Raw genomic sequence first — 13,861 nt, 5'->3', positions numbered from 1 at the left:
CAGGGGCTGTCGCCGGCAAAGTTTTGGGTTTTGTTTCCGTAGAGAAACCATTTAATGTTAGCTATATGTAGGGTAGAACCCGCATTACTTTATGCTCTCAGGTCTATAACTGTAAACAAGTCTAGAATTATACTATATGTTTATAGGCTTTGAATTGGCCATTACGCATTCTAATGAAACCGGTAGCTGAGCACCTCTTTGTAGAGCATCTGTTTCAACTCGTAGCATGTCAATTGGTCCTTGTGGTTATCAAACAGAAATTGGGCCTGGTCAGCAACCTCACAGGTAGGTTCGTCATTGGAGTCATGGTAGGCGGCCAAATAGGGGTGTTCTAGAGCCTCTGTCACCTTAATTCGTTTCGTCGGGTCAAAGATGAGCAACTTCTCCAACAAATCCAACCCCAACGGATTTGCAAAACTAAACTTGGCGCGCAAGTTCACCCTGGGAAACTGTGGCAAGGTTCTAATATACTCCCTCGCCCGCTTAGACCTTACACTCAACATATCGTCACTACTGGGCGTTCCCAATAACTCAAAGATGAGCAACAACTGATGTCGGTAGTCTTTACCCGGGAAAAGCGGCGCGGCCATGAATAATTCCGCCAAGATGCAGCCCATGGACCAGATATCAATCGCGGTGGTGTACTGTGATGAGGATAACATAATCTCGGGGGCACGGTACCACCTTGTGGCCACATATTCGGTCATCATGTTGATCCTCTCATCGGGGTCCTGCTGATGCAGGCTCTGCTCGAACCTGGCCAAGCCAAAGTCACAGATCTTTAGATCACAATTAGAGTTCAATAGCAAATTGGATGGCTTTAAGTCTCTGTGAATGACTCCAGCCGAGTGGATGTACTTCAAGCCCCGCAAGCTTTGGTAGATAAAGTACTGGATATGGTCGTCCGTGAGGGTTTGCGTTTGGATAGCCTGGTGCATATCTGTTTGCATATACTCTTGAACGAGATAGACCTCGGTAAATTGTTGGTACGACTGAGGTTTTTGTATGTCGTATAGTGACACGATATTTTCGTGTTTTCTAAACTTTTTCAAAAGCATAATCTCGCGAAGGGTTCGAAGGCAGAACAAGTGTCGTTCGAAGGGCTCCACTTTCTTAATGGCTACTTTTGTATTTGTGGGCTTGTAATTGGCCAAGCACACAATCCCGTAAGCTCCCTCACCAATAATTCGCTGGACCAGGAACTGATTCGAGATGTTGAAGGTGATCTTCCGGTGGGCTTTGGAGTGTGGGGTCGGCATGTTGTTGGGCACTGGATGGATGGCAGCCATAATATAGGGTACAAATCTTGTATGAATTTGTCTGGAAATTTTTGCTCATTTTATATCTATAAGGGCTGAATTCGGCCCGGGTTAGTGTTTTAGGTGAGGTGTCAGATACTCAATTGTGCAAAGGTGTACACGGAGGGGTTGGAGCCTCAAGAAAACCTCATTCCATCCTCCCCCGGTTGAAGTAATACCCCGGTGTTCAAGACAACCACGAATTCACCTATATTGTCGACTTTAGGTTGCTTCAGCAGTGTTTCATTCTGAAGTTCCCTGGCTATTTACGCTGATGGAGCCTCATCGGTCGCATATGCGCCGCACGCAGCCTCATCATGGTCTTGCATATTGCTTCATCTGAGAATTGCCTCTTTGAGTAAAATGGGGCGTCATGATACGTTTTAGATGGGTGCCCTATCGCTCCCAAGACCTACTCAATCTAACATGTCTGTAGAGATAGTTCCTTGAATTTACAACTATAAAATTTCCAAAATAATGATTGTATTATTATCCAGATACATACCATAAATAAATTTCACGATGTTTTTGCGCTTTTTATATAAATACTTAAATTCTGAGTATGTATAAAATATATCCTGACAGTAAGCGATGAAAATACCTACTATTGATTCCAAACACATATGAATGTTATACATTAAAAAAGTTTTTTGAATAAGTGACATAAGATATGTATATAGGGCCAGATTGTATCTCAGCAATTACCGATAAAATTTCATGTTCTGCCTCACATCGCCAGGATGATTTCGCGGTCGATAAACCTATCCAGATATAGTACGAGTTGGCTATAGGTACATTCTCTCAGGAAATGGATTTGGCATGTCCGGATAGAAGCAACAGTCCTCCCACGAGTTTCTACCAAAATTATCTCTAGCCTCTTGGCTACCTTTCTATCCTGCACCGACTCCGGGCGCCTAACCAGATCGAAAAAATGGGTACAAAAAATCCAAACACCTTACCAACTTGCTCCACGGACTCCACTTGCTACCCTTTAACCTTACACGTTTGGGAAACCCTTATCGATGAAATTCTCTACTGGTGACAATGGTCAAGACAAGGATGATGATCTCCAGATGCTTGACATCCCGGAATTGATAGACGCTGACAGCGAGTCAGACTCCGAGACCGATTCGGGCACCAGCTTGCCCATTGAGCGCTTCAGCAACGGGCCGCTACACGACAAAGCCACCATATTGCAGTTCCAGCTCAATCCAAACAACAACACGGGTATGATGTATGAGTCTGCCAGAAGTGCCATTCACCCCCAGGAGGTTCGGTTGTATGAGTTCAGCCTCCCTGGCATTGAGGACTCGCCGCAGTACCACAACTACCTCGCCCAATTGTACAAAAACTTTGAGTTTCTCGGCGACGCCTCCAAGTACCGCGTGCCGCTGATTGGGTTGGTGTCGCAGTCCAACACCCAGGAAACCAGAAACTTGAACAACGCGCTCAACTACATAACGGAGGAGTTGTCGCGATTGATCGATCAGAGCGATGATGACAGGCTCTACGAGTTACTAAACATCCTCAAGTGTCTCAACGCGGTATACTTCATAACCAACGAGAACGACCGCTGTCAACAGTTGTTCGAGTGGATCAATATGGCAGACGGAGAGCCGGACCTAGAGTTTGCGCGGGATATCATGGAATCTGCAGTACCGTTCCAGCACGGCGATTTCTGGGCATTGATCGTGAAGTTGGTTACCCGAGGGTTGTTCAATGAAGCCAAAAACGCCTTAGAGCAGTCCAATTACACCACCGGCGACTCAGAGTCCCAGCTAGACCTCGTACTCGCGGATATGGCGGCGATTTTTGGGTCATACAACGAAATGGTGCTCAAGGACCAGTTTGGGGAGTGGAAACAGCAGGCCAGAGAATTGAAGGATAACTTGACCCACGGCGAGTTCTTTTCCGAGTCCACAGGCGAAAACTTGACCATAAAGAAGGTGTACCAGATCCTCTCGATCATCACCGGACTGAGAGAAACGCTTCTTAACTCCTGCGACTCCTGGTACGAAGCGTTTGCGGCGTTGCTGAGTTTCGGGATCAGAGAAACCGGCCAGGATAGTGAGCTAATGGCCAAAATACTCAAGCTCGCCACCACCGCCCACCCCCCACCGGTATCCAGTTCTGGCTCCGGCGCCTGGGAACGTACTTGCATCGATGTCATCGAGGGTAACTTCCTCAAAGTATTACGATCCATCGAGGTGTTGGACAAGCCGACCGTCGCGTACGTCTCCAGACTATTCGAAGCCAAGGGTTTTCTAGACCAATATAAAGAACACTCCAACACCCATACATCCAACCTAGACGACATTTCGGGGTACTTCTTGACCGACCATGCCTTAACATGCTTGGAATCCGGCAATCAAGCTCTTGTTGCAATGGGTGTAGGGATTTTATCTCACCTTGGTACCTCTCTTTCGCGCTCCACCATTGCGAACTACCTTTGCGGCTTTGATATCCAGACAAACGATGACTTAGAATGGGCGCTTTCGGTTGCGGCGAAGCTAGAGCTCACGTCTGTGGCCGAAACGCTCTACCGCGTCGCAGCCCAGAAATCTTTGAGAGCCGGCAGGGTGCTTGAGTCGCTCACCATGTTCAGCCGTGGGAAAGATGTGTCTAGCGTGAAACACAACTGTTGGTTGGTGTTTGAAAAAGCGTTGCTTGATGGGTGCCCGATCAACGACGCCCTGATTAACGATGTGGTTACCCATACGATCGAGGCTCCCCCGGTGATCAGGCAGTGTATCGCACCATACGCCGTGCTTGTGGAGTTCTACAACCAGAGAAGCAATGACTCGTCAAGACAGGCGGTCTTGAAGCTCTTTAACTTGTTGAAGTTTCCGCACTTGCCAAAAAAGTATTCCCCGGTGTTGGTGGCTAACTTGCTACCGTTCATCACGTTGGAATCGTTGGCTAGGTTGTTGACCCTTCACGAATTGATCATGATCATTCTCATCATCGACAACTACGAGACAGAAAAGACGCTTGACGCTGAAGATGCGGAGGCGTTGTACACGATTGCCGTGGCCGGAGGCGGGGGTGATGACAACGACTGGAGGGTCCGCTTGTCTCTGTATGGAGCGGAGATTCCACAGACCGTTGCTGAGTTGGTGACAACCTTGCGAAAGAGAATTGCTGCCCAGGTCAGCTCCACGTTTTTAGAAGAGGTATGATGTCAGGCTTGTAATGTTTATGTTGTGGAGGTTGAGCCGTAATAGTAAACCAGGGATCCGTAGAATGACTTTGGAAGGCAGTTTTAGGAAGGAGTGGCCAGTTTCTGCTAAAGGGTTGAGATGCTATCGCGTGTGTATACAAATGACACAGCTACACTGACCTACGTGATTATAATCCTAAGAGTTCTCTAGTTTTACCGATTAGCTATTTAAACCTCGCCTGCACGCCCTTTAGTCAGAAATACATGCTGTTTTTTTTTTACAAGAATCATGCTATTAAATTAGCTCTTGCGTAAAAGAACACTCAAGCTGTTTTATTCCTGGCCGTCAGCGCTCACACCTCTGAAGTAGCGCATGTCACATTTGTTAGCACGAGTCAGGTGCAGGCTGACTTCGGCCAGGGCCGTGCCTCACACCTAAAAGGCGGCACACCATATCTCCATTACGGAGGCGTCAGAGTCCCGATTTAGCCGGCTTGTCTATATTATTTACTCAGCCTTCATCTGGTACACCGTTAAAACGATCGGTTGCCTGCATTGGAGGGCCGTACCGACGGGTGCGAGCCATACGAGTATACGACCTATCACCGGGTACGATGAAAAAGACAATAGAGCGGGGGCGGAGATTAGACGCCGGAACCGGCAACCCCCGTGGGAAATCCTATTTGAAAGAAAACGTCCCATACCATTTTATTTGTCCCTAAATGCATGAGCACACAGGAGCAGCCGTTGTTTTTGACTGTCTTTTCCTCTAAATTTTAGCTCCCATGTGATTACCTCAACAAAGCATAGCTGTTTGGCTGTATACCACCCCACGTGATATGTTCTAACACGCGGCCAACAAAAAAAGCCTGCACGAACCGCGAGCACTGTAACCTTTGCCCTTCTGGTCCGAGACAGGAGCAGGCAGAAAGTGGCTTTAAAAGACAAAAGCGCGATTTGAATCGAAATAAAAAATAATACGTACACAACTGCCATTCTTTTAACCGTAGCACAAGGGCCAGAGAGCGTCTCAACTCTTCCGTAGCCTTAGAGCACGTGGACTTTTAGGATGCTATGTGCAGGCTATGAGTCAGTGTTGCGGTGCAGGTGCTCCGAGATAATGCAGCGCTGCGTTTGTGAAAATTCACCTCCTTAAATAACCCCAGTCTCGCTAATTTTTGTTGGCCTTTTTTTCACATACTAGTACCTGGGTGAAGATTGTTCCTTATATAACTACAGAACCATAAGTCGGCAGACCAAGTATTCTATACAGATCTCTACCTATCCATACCAATAATTTCCGATGAAGATCAGTGAAAAGTTGCAGCAGGCGCACAAAAAGCTGCTGAACACGTCGAACCCCGAACCGACCAAGCCGACCTTCTCATTCGAGTTCTTTGTGCCAAAAACATCTCAGGGTGTGCAGAACTTGTACGATAGAATGGACCGCATGTATGACTTGAACCCCCAGTTCATCGACATCACCTGGAACGCGGGTGGCCGTCTCTCGACGTTGACCAATGAGATGGTAGCGACGGCGCAGCTGGTGCTCGGGCTCGAGACCTGTATGCATCTAACATGTACAAACATGCCGGTGAGCTTCATCGACACGGCCCTACAGAGTGCATACGATGCTGGGTGCCAGAACATTTTGGCGTTGCGCGGCGATCCGCCAGTCGACGGATCGGAATCCACGGGAGATTTCCAGTACGCGACCGATTTGATCAAACACATCCGCAAACACTACGGCGACTATTTCAATATCGGGGTGGCGGCGTATCCCGAGGGCCACCCGGAAGACGATGACGTCGACTTGCTTATCACGTACCTCAAACAAAAGTACGACTGCGGTGCCAGTTTCATTGTCACGCAAATGTTCTACGACGTTGAGAAGTTTATCGCCTGGTGCGCCAACGTCCGCGCTGCGGGAATCGACATTCCGATCATCCCCGGGATTATGCCGATTTCCACCTGGGGCTCCTTCATGAGACGCGCCAAATGGTGCGAAATTAACATCCCGGATTACTTCTTGGAGCAGTTGGAGCCGATCCAGGATGATGATCAGGCGGTTAGAGAGGTCGGGACCGATCTTGTCGCCGAAATGTGCAGAAAAATGGTTGATTCAGGGTACGTCAACCACTTGCACTTCTACACCATGAACTTGGAAAAGGCCACCACCATGGTGTTGGAAAAGCTCAATCTTTTGGGGCCGCCATCCTTGGAGTCCACGCCGCAGCCGGAGTCTGCCGTTTCCACGCCTTCTACCACGAACAAGCTTCCATGGCGCAAGTCGCTTAACCCGAACAGAACCAACGAGACCATCAGACCGATCTTCTGGCAAAACCGCAAGCACTCCTACGTTATCCGTACCGCCAACTGGGATGAGTTTCCCAACGGGAGATGGGGTGACTCGCGTTCCCCGGCTTTCGGTGACGTTGACTTCCACTCGGGCCAGACGCTTCTCCGCCAGACCTCTGCGAAGGCGTTGGAGATGTGGGGCCTTCCACAGTCGCCAGCGGACCTCGCGGAGGTGTTTGTAGACTACTTGAACGGCGGAATTCCTTCCTTCCCGTGGTCTGATGGTGCCTTGTCGAACGAAATCAACATCATTCGCCCGCAATTGGTTGCGATGAACCGCAAGGGTGTTTTTTCCGTAAACTCTCAGCCGTCTGTGAATGGTGCGCCGTCCAACAACTCCATCTTTGGGTGGGGTCCTGCCAATGGGTTCGTCTACCAGAAACAGTACTTGGAATTTTTCATCCACAAGGATCATCTTGCGAGTGTGATCGGTAAGATTCGTGCTGCCAACGGGGATGACGAAGACGCTGGCTTCAACGTCTTGACCTATTACGCGGTTAATGTCGAGGGCGAGTTGCAGACGAATGCCAAGGAGGATGAGATCCACGCCGTCACCTGGGGGATTTTCCCGGGTCAGGAAGTAGTCCAGCCGACTATTGTGGAACAAACGTCGTTTTTGGCGTGGAAGGATGAAGCATTCCAGATTGTGAACGAGTGGGCCAATGCTTTAAAGTTGGAGAAAAGGAAGCAGTTGAAGAAGATGGACAGCGAAACCGAGGGCGACGAGGCGGTCGATCTAGACAGATTTGACACCTCTGTCCAACTATTGGACCAGTTCCAGAAAGACTACGTGTTGTGTAACGTAGTGGACCACGATTTTGTGCACGGCAACGACCGTATCTTCTCCTTGTTTTCCGACATCCAATAGGTATTTCAATTCTGCTGAGAAGCACATTCCATGTATGATTCTGTATTTTTTTTTTAAAAAAAGTAATAAATGATGATAAATGATTGGGGAGGTGACTGGATTTAGTACTAAGGGAAGGCATGAGACACGGAAGATCAAAGCAGTAATAAGCGATGGAATAATGATACTTGTGTTTAACAGTGGCAAATATTACCAAGAATATGCAATCTGGGAGCCTGGCTTAAAGGGGAAGTTGTATTTAACATGAAATTTTCAGACATTCAGCAGACTTCGCTCTCTATTCAGTTATTTAGCTCGAAACTTTGATTCGTAAGCTCCAAGATTTTGACATTTCAGATGACGTTATTTTCGCTTCACACGCACCAACTGAACTAAGTAAGATTGTCAAACCTGGCTTCCTTCACCGATATTCATTTCTACTCTAGACAATTATTGTTCTGATAACTAGATACAAACTTTCAGAAAGAGCTCACTTCTGGATCCTGAGTACACGACAAAATTCGCTCCACCGGCGTTGCTCCTCTCACTATGGTAATCTTGTCTCCACAATCTGATCCTTCAATTTCTCATCCCACTTCGCCGTCAACTTCTCAAAGTACGCCAACACATCATCCTTCCCTGTTCCCTCAATCTCACTCCGTAAAACGTACTCGCTCCCCCCACGGCGACACGCGCTGCCGTACTTAATACTCTGCAAGTCGGTCTTTGGCTCGGCAAACGCGGCGTAGATCACGGCGTTTGCGGACGTATACCCCGAGATACAGTGCCACGGCGAGCCGTACCACCTCGCAAGATAAAACATCAACAACATGCCGTAGTATGTGAAAACGTTGAGAAACTTCCCAAACGACATCGAGACGAAGATCCCCGGATGGGTCACATACTGCGTGATTTTATCCTCCTTCAAGAGCCTGTCATACGACGCGAGGTGCAACAAATCGATGAGGCGCTTGGAGCCCTCGTAGGACACCGGACTCCGGATCAACTCCAAGTCATTAAACGAGAGGTACTTCGGAAGCGACATTACCGAAGACACCCAAATAATGCGGCCACACGCCCTGGTAAGCAACGGCTTGATTTTGTGCAAGAGATAGTATGGGCCAAAAACGTTAGCCTGGAAGACGAGGCCCATCCCGTCGGGTGTCGTGACCCCGACCCTTTGGATTTTGTACATGGGTTGCGTGACGCCTGCGATCGGATTCGCACAGATCTCGCGGCACGCACCAAGCCAGTCAATCCCATCATATACGCCCTGCGCGGCGTTCACGAAGAAGTAGTCGATCTGCGCGTAGCGCTGCTGGAGATCGTGTGCGGCCGCGAGCACCGACACCATGTTGGTGAGGTCGAGCAAGAGGTAGTCAAACTCGAGTACTCCAGGGCGGTGGGTCTTGGCTGCGTGCGCCTTGATGGTGCTAATCACGTCCTTGACCTTCGGCAACGTGCGCGACGTCACCACGAGCGTGAGGTGAGTTGCGGGCGGGAGAGTCTCGAGGAGCCGGTAGGCGATGTTTAGTCCGAGGTGGCTCCCGGTTCCGGCAATAACGGCTACTTTAGACATCAGACAGTGACTTGTTGGAAGGACTGATGGAATTGAGTATGTGGATATTCCTTGTAAGTCTGAAGAGGAAGAGAGCTTTATAACTTGGAAATATTGATCCGGTACGGATCGCACGCATGGTCCGTACGCGCAAACGAGGAACGACACGCGCATGTGCTTCAAGAAAACGAGACACTGAGATATTCCCGTATAAGTGCAAACTTTGTTTTATCAATACCGCCTGTCGATTGATATCCTTACAGGTATACATGGTAATTAGTATAAACTGATGGAAAATTACTGCCTAGATATAAGAGTAATACCTCAAGGAACGCTTCATTAACTTTGAACCGTATCTCTAAATTGCTAAATTTTTAAATTACTCAATGGTTATTTTTTTCCGAATGGGTAAGAAAAAAATGTATCATTCAAACTAGATCTTCTAAAGAGAGGCTACAATAAAAACCACTAGATATGAATATCAAATATTTATATAGCACAACAGTTCCCCGTTTCCCCCGCTTGTATTCACTATATACACTATTCCTGACGCTGCTTCAAGTCCGCGGTGCTGGGCGATTCTAGATCCGTCATCTCCTTCAGCAGCATCATCGACAGCACCCAGCACTGTGAGAGATCATCCAGTCGAAGCTTCTGCTGGATAATTTCCCAGGACTCGTCACTGATCTTCACGTTGCTCATGGCGTTGTACTCCCATATAGTGACGGCATGGCGCTTGTTTTGCACAAAGGTTTTAGTTACAAACCAGGGGTCAAAGAATGGGAGAAGTATGTAGGCGACTGTCCTAGCTATCGAGCCCAGTTTCCGGTCCTGGTAGCAGTAGAATACCTGGTTCCAGTTCTGTTTGAACGAACGAGTGTCGAAGAGGGAGCTACGGAGGTCGGGATCGATTTTCACCACCTTTCGCAGCGACCCGTCCACCACACTGAGATGGAGGTCCAGGGGTTTGCGTTTCGCTATTTCCTCCACGGTGGTGAAGTTGGCACCAATATACTTTAGGAGGTTGGATGCGAGGAGCCCACCCGCGAGCATCAACCAGAAGCCGCAGGCAATCGCCAATGCAATCAAGTGGATATTGACGTGGCGGTCCACAGTGAATACTCTGTTGACGAAGATAACATCCACTATGAGGACAAACAACCATTTGACGGTGAACCACACAAGGAGCTTGATAAACACCGGGTAGTTGGCATAGCCCACCACTGCGTTGAGAAAAATGCAGAAATGGTCAAATTTTACCACACACCTTCCGTGGTTTGTGGAATGGTGCACCCGTAGCGGCTTGTACGACTGGCAGCTAGAGCAAAAGAGGGGAAACCCGTAGGGATCGCTGAGAAAATACGGGGTCTGCTCGATGTTATCGAGGTGCTGCTGCGGAGCAAACGTACCTGGGTCAGCTAAAAACTTTAACTGAAACCAGAGAGCGAGAGTTATAGCCGCTAGGAGCGAATACACGACAACTGCAGCGAGATAAAAGGCGCGGAGGCCGTAATGGAGGTATATGAGTTTGTATGCGAGCTCGTGGCAAAAACTGTACATTACATAGCCGTAGAGGCCGATGAGGAGGATTGGCGTGACGTTGGGCACCACCCACCGCTTTAAAAATGATAGCATGGCGTATCTAGAAAGGACAGCTTGGAGTATGAGGGCTATAAGCAGATAGGATATAGATCATATACTTCAGAGTGGAGAAAGCCATGTGGATGCGCTGGATAATCTATACGAACCTGAACAGGGCATAATCCTGCATAACATGCAAGAGCTGCGCATAGCACTAGTAATGGACGCATAGTGGTGGGCTTTGTCCCTGACAAGCGGCTACTTGGAGTATACCAGAGGGAGGAGATTGTGGATACGTCAAAAAGACGATAGAGCCGGGTGAATTGTCTATCATTTGAGCCAGGATCCGAGTACTAAAGGTGATTATCCCCTGATTGGAGTTCGAAGACGCATCACTGTTTTCTTTTTCTCCTTTTGGCTTGTGCGCATACGAGACAATAGCAGACTGAAACGTCTACAGTCTACGCGGAGTAGATATGTTATGGCCTAGGCTGCAAGAAATTGGTAAACCCCTGATTCATTAACAATCAGAAGCTGAGGGTCTTGGAATAGTGGTTGAGTATACCGTGGGAACCTTCCAGACATTTTACACCCTGCATGTACATATAACCCTGGGCTGTTCTGAGAGATACGTGCTTGGGAATACCTATACCAGCCAGTGGCAACGGAAAAAGGATGGCAAACACACTGGCGGTTGAAGCGAGGTATTAAAAAAAATCGTATTACGTATCGATAAAATATGGAATAAAAGCTTTCCCGTGAAGAAGGGGAGGAGCGCTTGGTGTGTTGGACCATCTCCAACCCACAAAGGCATGCTTAATGATCGTAATATCCATGTAGAGTTTAAAGGGTGTCAATGGATACGAGCCCGATTGAGAAGCATGTTTGCTATGATATATTTCATATATCTGAGCCTAGATCTTCATAACAAGCCAGCTTTGGTCCACGTCCTCTGGGGTAAAAAGTAATGTTTCTAGATTAACGCATCCCTTAGTCTTGCTATACAAAATAACCTCGGGTCTATAACCATCTACACTTTACAGCCTGCACTTATGTTTGAACCGAATCGTATCAACCTAAACTTCCCTTTTATTTCTCCCCTGAGATAATACAGTTCAACCTGAATTTTCCCTTCTATTTCTCCACTGAGATGATACAGTTCAACCCGAAGTTGCAGTCCATCAACGCCTTGTTGAAGAAGTTGTTTATCTTGTAGCCACTCGCACGGAACTCCTTCTTGCTCTCGAACAAGCCGTACATCACCGGGTCGTAGAATAATTCAGTCTCGTCGTCGATTACGAACCTGGAACCGGAATTCTCCTCGTCTTGGAGCGTACGCATGCTCTTGAACTCGCGCTGGACGCTGATGAAGTTGTCGTAGCGGTCGCCAACGAACGGCGTGAACGGCGCGAGCTCCTCTTCTTCTTCCTCTTCTTGCTTGCCCGCGAGTTTCCGCTTGTTGTTCCCGCTTCCTGAGGTGCCACTAAGATTCGTGGCGGAATGGGTGATGGCATTAGAAATCTCCTCCAACTTACGCTTTCTGGCAGACGAGCGCTTTATTACCGACTCCTTGGACTTGGCAATCGTGACGTTATCGAGGATGCTGGCATTGTGGGCCGCCTGATCGTCCATATCGTTCAATATCTCCATCTGGGTCAACTTTATCAAATTCAGCTCGTCCTCGCTGATCTGCTTCTGCAACTTCTGCTTCTGCACCTTCAAGTCGTTCAAGAACTTCATGTTATCGTTGAACTTCATCACGTTGCTGGTATTGATCATGTTCTGCTTGTGGATAACCTGTTCATTCTCTTGCTGGTACTTGGTGACCTTCTCCTGGGTCTCATCCAAGTCCACGGAGTTAATAAAGTTGAAGATGATCGACTCAATTTCCTCGAGGTATGCGTTATAGGCCTGCAATTCCGCAAATGCTTCTTCCGGCTTGTTGTATATCTCCATGATCTTCTTACGGGTGTCTACCTCCTTCTCGATCTCCAAGTCGTCAAACACCTGCTTCTTGAACTTGTTCTTACGCAAAATCTTGTTGCACCCAGGGTATGGGCACTGCGTCAGGCCTAGTGCAAAGATACGGTCCACACAGGACTCGCACATCTTGTGGTAACACTCCGGGTTGATCTTAAAGATCATCGAGGGGGAGAGGTAGCGGTCTGTTTTGCAGATCGGACACATGTCTTTGGATGGCTCCTGCGCCATGAGATCCGAGTTTTTAAGGAGCTCCTTTGCCTCGGACTCGTCTTCTATAGGTGCGAATTCCCGCGTTTTGTTCTTGAACCTCAGAGACGGGCCCTTTAGTCTGGATGGTGGCATGGCAATGTGGCGAGTGGTGCTTAGTAATGACAATAGACCGGCGATCTAGCTCCCAAGACAGGTAGTATAGCTTCTATGCGACGGGAGATGTGCAGTATTTGAACCGTGATAGATATCTGGTGAGATAACACAGGAGTGGCAGGAAGAGTGAATGCTATGAGGTGGTGGAAAAGAGATGACGAATGATCTTTAGGAGGTGCCTTTTTTATCAGCTAATGTACAGGACTAGCTTCCGTAGCCGTCACGAACGACGCCGCTAAAGCCCAAAGCGGCGTATGTGTGAAATTGTTTCTCTTTCGCTGACTAAGATTAAAATAGCGTACGTTCTGGATATGATCTATCAATTATGTTAACATGCAATTTATTTTTGCAAGTTACAGTGCATCATTGACCTCTGAGGATCATAAGGATACTATGTTGGTTTGTACATCAATGATTGGCCGAAATTGGTTAGACAGAAGATTATAACCACTTAAGAACAATATACAAGACAAGGTTACCACTTTATTCTCCAGGAGAGAAAAAAATAATAATGACCGCTAAGCGGTTCGAACGCTTGCCTCTTACGAGATCTGATCTTGAGTCAGACGCCTTAGACCACTCGGCCAAACGGCCATTATATAACAATAACCACATCTACTTCAATACCCCAGCAAGCCATAATTGCTTTGCTCCGCCCCAGTACCTCTTGCGATCCTTCTTTCCTTTTCTTAATCTTTTCCAAAATATAAACC

At 47.9% G+C, this 13,861-nt stretch overlaps 6 protein-coding genes and 1 non-coding gene across 7 annotated transcripts; 2 read left to right on the top strand and 5 right to left on the bottom strand.

Moving 5' to 3' along the window:
• Window positions 1–116: 116 nt before the first annotated feature.
• Window positions 117–1,506, bottom strand: BABINDRAFT_163712 (uncharacterized protein). The gene has a single exon (XM_019130058.1). It carries the CDS (start codon window positions 1,287–1,289, stop codon window positions 171–173), a length of 1,119 nt encoding a protein of 372 aa, XP_018982535.1. The 5' UTR covers window positions 1,290–1,506; the 3' UTR covers window positions 117–170.
• Window positions 1,507–2,320: 814 nt separating this feature from the next.
• Window positions 2,321–4,477, top strand: NUP85 (Nup85p; the record flags this gene model as incomplete). Its single annotated transcript, XM_019126723.1, has 1 exon — window positions 2,321–4,477. One exon carries the CDS (start codon window positions 2,321–2,323, stop codon window positions 4,475–4,477), a length of 2,157 nt encoding a protein of 718 aa, XP_018982534.1.
• A 1,284-nt stretch (window positions 4,478–5,761) lies between these two features.
• Window positions 5,762–7,775, top strand: MET13 (methylenetetrahydrofolate reductase (NAD(P)H); the record flags this gene model as incomplete). The annotated part of the gene is made up of 1 exon (XM_019127289.1): window positions 5,762–7,775. One exon carries the CDS (start codon window positions 5,762–5,764, stop codon window positions 7,682–7,684), a length of 1,923 nt encoding a protein of 640 aa, XP_018982533.1. The 3' UTR covers window positions 7,685–7,775.
• A 435-nt stretch (window positions 7,776–8,210) lies between these two features.
• ERG27 (3-keto-steroid reductase) lies at window positions 8,211–9,242 on the bottom strand (the record flags this gene model as incomplete). The annotated part of the gene is made up of 1 exon (XM_019126722.1): window positions 8,211–9,242. The coding sequence occupies one exon, from the start codon at window positions 9,240–9,242 to the stop codon at window positions 8,211–8,213; it is 1,032 nt and encodes a 343-aa protein (XP_018982532.1).
• Window positions 9,243–9,674: 432 nt separating this feature from the next.
• BABINDRAFT_163711 (palmitoyltransferase) lies at window positions 9,675–11,305 on the bottom strand. The gene has a single exon (XM_019130057.1). The coding sequence runs from the start codon at window positions 10,854–10,856 to the stop codon at window positions 9,762–9,764; it is 1,095 nt and encodes a 364-aa protein (XP_018982531.1). The 5' UTR covers window positions 10,857–11,305; the 3' UTR covers window positions 9,675–9,761.
• Window positions 11,306–11,728: 423 nt separating this feature from the next.
• Window positions 11,729–13,241, bottom strand: TFB3 (TFIIH/NER complex subunit). The gene has a single exon (XM_019130056.1). It carries the CDS (start codon window positions 13,125–13,127, stop codon window positions 11,937–11,939), a length of 1,191 nt encoding a protein of 396 aa, XP_018982530.1. The 5' UTR covers window positions 13,128–13,241; the 3' UTR covers window positions 11,729–11,936.
• Window positions 13,242–13,660: 419 nt separating this feature from the next.
• Window positions 13,661–13,742, bottom strand: BABINDRAFT_t357. Its single transcript has one exon. It is a non-coding gene; the product is annotated as a tRNA-Leu (tRNA).
• Between the last annotated feature and the right edge of the window lie 119 nt (window positions 13,743–13,861).

This window comes from Babjeviella inositovora, assembly GCF_001661335.1.
Source record: "Babjeviella inositovora NRRL Y-12698 unplaced genomic scaffold BABINscaffold_17, whole genome shotgun sequence".
Taxonomy (NCBI): Eukaryota; Fungi; Ascomycota; class Pichiomycetes; order Serinales; genus Babjeviella; species Babjeviella inositovora.
Note: the sequence above shows the minus strand (reverse complement) of the source record. Positions and strands in the feature narration are given on the sequence as shown.